The 5010-nt window shown below is 30.5% G+C and overlaps 1 protein-coding gene across 1 annotated transcript; it reads right to left on the bottom strand.

The window, feature by feature from the left end:
- Window positions 1-2477: 2477 nt before the first annotated feature.
- On the bottom strand, window positions 2478-3404 carry LOC115703342 (uncharacterized). The gene has a single exon (XM_030630777.2). It carries the CDS (start codon window positions 3151-3153, stop codon window positions 2686-2688), a length of 468 nt encoding a protein of 155 aa, XP_030486637.1. The 5' UTR covers window positions 3154-3404; the 3' UTR covers window positions 2478-2685.
- Window positions 3405-5010: the final 1606 nt, after the last annotated feature.

The raw sequence follows: 5010 nt of genomic DNA, 5'->3' as shown, positions 1-5010 counted from the left end.
TTGACTAGAACACCAATGACAATAGTTGTAGTATTGTTTAAACTTTGTAATTATATAATAGAAAAGCATAAAAAATTCTAAATGACATCATATTTGATTTTCATTTTATTTTTCTTAATTTGTAAGGTTTTTACATTCTCTGAATAACAAAATGTTTAGAAGGTTTGAAAAGAATCGAAGTTATACTTATAATATAAGTCTTTCTTTTTTATTTTTATTTAGTATATGATTAGTATCTTTTTTCTGTATACATCTCATAAATAATTTTTTTTTTCTAATATATATTTGCTTGAAACATTGTCCATCATCCCCACATAACAAATATATTAATGATATAGTCTTATTTGTAATAATTAATTCACATGCATGTGTGACCCACATTCACTTATTAATACTTTTGTTTTGATCAAAGGACTATTCTCTCCTATACCTTATTGATGAAAAGATGCTGCACTTCTATCGCTCCAACAATATCAATTCTACATTAATTAATTCCCCAACCTCCAACCTCCCAAATAAATTATTTTTCTTTTTTTTTTTTAAAAAAAACCCTCCCAAATAAACAAAAAAAAAAAAAAAAAAAAAAACGCCATGAAAATACTATTTACATCACGCTACCAAAAAAAAAAAAAACCAACAATTTATAAAGACCTAAATTTTGTACGTACCAGCTAATAATTGGAGCTAAAATATATAGACATATAAAGAACCTTTATCATCTCTATTGTAACATTTTTTTACTCAAATCATGCTTTTATTATTGAAATTATTAAATAAAAAATAAAAATTGATACTTTATTTTCAAAAATACACATATAAGATGTGGACAATATTTATATTTTTTTATGTGCTTTTAATTACCAAAATACATTTTATACTACCACTACACAATCAGACAATGGTTGCTGGGTAGCTGGCTGAAGGTTGCATCAGGCGACGTTTTCAGTCAGAGGAAAGTTGTTGGGTGATTGGCTGAAGGTTGCATCAGATGAAGGTTCCAATCAAACGAAAGTTGCTGAGTGGTTATTAGGTGGTTTGCCGAAGGTTATATTAGACGAAGGTTTCAATTAGACGAAATAACTGTTAGTAAAATGTTTATGCAACTGTAATGCAACTGTTATGAAACTTTAAAAATCAAAACAGTGTTTTCACATACGTAACTCTATCTAAAACAATGAAATACACCAAGATAAACATTTTACTATAATATTAGTGTAATTTTTTTTGGATTATACTTAAGTTAGATTGTTTGGAAACTCCAGTTTAACTTTTTGAGATCTACATTTTATGGATATGAAAATTGAAGTCAAGACATTAGTTTTATGCAAATTAAACTAGATTTTGGATTGAATTTTAGTTTCGTAGTAGTTTTTCTACACTTTTTTTTTTTTTTTTCCATGAAATCAAAACAGACCATGTTTTAATTGATTCTAGTCATCTTCTCAGGCGAAGTCGCCATAATTAATGGTGGTTCTCTTTCTGGTTGAATTTTTATTTCGGTTGCGTTAGGTTGCTGCGTGGTTGCAATAGTTGCCCAAGAAGCATGAATCCTGAGTTGAAGGTGTGTAATTGGTATTTGTATATTTTTTTTTTTTATTTAGACTGTATATTTTATTTGGCCAACTGAAAGTATTTTTGTATTATTATTATTTTTTTTAGTTAAAATTGAAAAAATCCATTATTATTATTATTTTTATTATTTACATAATATATATATATCAGTATTTATTATTATATAGATAACTAGAAAAATGGTAAAAGAAAAACACTCTGTAATTCTATGCTTTATTCCTAAAAAAGTTATTTTGATAATTTTTTTTATCTATTTCGGAAATTAGAAAGTTATGTTATTTTGAATGATAGTATACATGTAAGTAAATTTTTAATTTTTTTTAAATAATTTACCTCGCTAAAAATAAAATTGAAATACTTTATTTCGCACAAATTTTTATATGTACATATAAATACTTTTAGTTAGTAAGTATATATATAAATTTTATTTTTCATATTCAAAATTATTCTAAATTTTATAAAACTTTAAAAGTGATGCTAAAAAACTATAGGAACACGATCATATAAAAAAATGATTAAAATAGTGTACTTTTTTTTTTTGAGAAATTAAAATAGTGTACTTTAGCATATAGGAGGTATGTAGAAACGACTTTTTAGAATAATGTACTTTAGATTTATTTGAAACATATTTAGCTAGGTAAACTTTAGCTAAATATAAAATACACTTCTAAATTCTAATAAATTCTAATTTGAGTTTTAATTTAATTTCGTAGCAATTATGAAAGAATGATATCACACCGTATTATTCATCATCATATTTATATATAAAAGTACTTGAGGATAGTAGCACATGTGTGTTGGAGGTTTTAAGTTCGAGTCTAAATTATATTATACTGATATAATATATAAAAGTTTAAATAAAAAAAATATATAGCATTTGACTACGTTACCTTAAAAAAAAGAGAGAGAATAAAAACTTACTATATTAATTCTTTGTCAGCTTTTGATAATCCACTATTTCTTACAATTTTAAGGAAATCACAAATTCAATTTTTTTTCTTAATAAAAGAGGAATTGACCATTTGACCCCATAATTTGAAGGGGTAAAAACGTGAATTTACTTTTTTTTCTTTTTCCCTTTTGTTCCGACTAATAATAATGAAAATGATAATTTTACCGCGAGGCAACGCTCTCGGAGCTGAGCTTGGGTGGTTCGCGGTGCACGAGTTGACCCTGGGCCTGCGCCTGGGCCAGCACCAGAGACTTGTAGATCTCGATGATCATCTTATTGTCGTACTCCTTAAGTGGGGCCCTTCCAAAGGAGCCAATCCGGTCGTTAAACAAGCCACCACCGTAGCCAGTACTACACACCTGCGTATTAGCGAATCCCAGCATCATTTTCACGTAAGCGTCTCGTAGCCAAACCAGTAACTTCTTAGGCGAAGGGACTCTCCTCAGAAACCCCAGCTTCGGCCGACCAATCCGGATCCGCCATACCCGTCTTCTTCTTCCTCGGGTCGAACCAAGCTCCGAGACCCGGATCTTCCTCCGCCGAGAATCCGACCCGTTTAGCTTCTTGTAGCCTCTTCTCTTCCAGTAACCTTTTAACCCTTTATACATAGTCGCAGACACACCTTCCATATGATTCAATATTAACCTCTCTTTCTCTCTATCTCTCTAGCTAGCTAGAACGAAAGAATGTAGAGAGAGAGAGAGAGAGAGAGAACGAAGAAAGAGAGAAGAAACAGAGGTGGGTAAGAAATGAAATGAGTTGATTAAATTAGGTGTAATGGAATGTATCTATAGATATATAAAATAAATATAATATATGTGTATACTATATATATATAGAGATATAAAATTGAGTATCATAAATGTGATACGCTATGGGGTACCTGCTTTCCTCATGGAAGTTGTTGTCTTATTCAATGAGAGTGGAGATGGCACGTGTTTATCACGTTCGATCACAACCGTTGGATTTGATCGCCCAATCATGATAATAAATCTTGAAGGTGGGGTAAATAATTAAAGGTATCAACTTTTAGTTTTTACCGCTAATATACATGGAATAGGAAATTGGAGTGTAATTAAAGTCTCTAACTAAGTTGCTTAAAGTTTTGTCTTATTGCTTTTATAAAAATTTACATTTTATTTTAGTTTAACGAGCTTTTACAGAGATAAAGATAATGTGATAACAGAGTAAAATTGAGCTTTTATAAAGTTTACAAACTTTGCTGTGCACGTACATATGTTTTGCTATAATCATAAAAAAAAAAAACATAATTTGTAATGGGTAGCGGATATATATTACGATTTAATTATTATTATTAAAAATTTATTATTATTTTTGGCACTTAACTTTAGTTATTGATTTCGACAAAAAACATTAAAAATTTATTTTTAAAAATAATTATACAGACTTTGTTAAAAGTTGAAAACAACATTATCCAATTGAAATGTTGTGGAAGCACACACACAATATTATCTCATTTGTTATCTCTCAAAAAATTAATGAGTATTAATATTTTTTTTAAAAAAAATTATATTATATACCCACTTTATTTTATATATTTAAATTTTACTTTTATTTTTAAATTCTTTAAGTTATACCTACTTTTATAGATAATGTTCTCATATACTCCTTAAGTTAATATAAATTATGTGCTAAACTTAAATGAAAAGTGAGAGTATATTAAGCAACTCACTCACAAAAGTGGGTATATTTTAATAAAATATAATATAAAAGTATTTTTTATATATATTTTTCAACTTATTCCATTTTTCTTTGACATAAGAAAGGCTCACTAATGGGGGCCTTCTAATGGGGTCCTCTCAATGGAGTTCTACACTCTCACCTCTTCATGGCATTTCAAACCAGGAGGCGTCTCCTTGGTACCTCCACACCTTGGACCAAGGAGGAGAATCCTCACACCTCCATCACCTTAGGCCAAATGGGCATCCTCACCTTCTCATGTCATCTCGGTCCAAAGGGGGTCTCATGCCTCCATCATCTCGGCCCAAAGGGGCCTCACGCCTCCATCATCTTGGTCCAAAGGGGTCTCATGCCTCTATCACTCGGCCCAAAGGGGCGGCACGTCTCCATCATCTCAGTCCAAAGGGGCCTCACACCTCCATCGTCTCGACCCAAAGGGATCCTGACGCTCCCATCACCTCGACCCAATAGATTGGCCTTACCTTAGCGGCACGTGCCTCTCACTACTCACCAACATGACTTGGAAGACTCATTCAATTTTTATCATTTTTTAGATATTTATTTTGAAATGTAATTTTTATATTTTAAACCTAACCCGACCATAGTTACGAGAAGGTGCTCCTATGGTCAAGAGATTTTAAATCCTAGATGAAAATCTATATAAGGGGAGTGAAGTCACTTGTAAAGGAACCCGATTTTGATTCTCATAAAATCATTCTCTTTAGCTCCTATCTAATTCTAAAAATTCACTTGAGGATTGAACTCTTGGAGAACTCTCCATAAGC

This window comes from Cannabis sativa, chromosome X (assembly GCF_029168945.1).
Source record: "Cannabis sativa cultivar Pink pepper isolate KNU-18-1 chromosome X, ASM2916894v1, whole genome shotgun sequence".
NCBI lineage: Eukaryota > Viridiplantae > Streptophyta > Magnoliopsida > Rosales > Cannabaceae > Cannabis > Cannabis sativa.
Note: the sequence above shows the minus strand (reverse complement) of the source record. Positions and strands in the feature narration are given on the sequence as shown.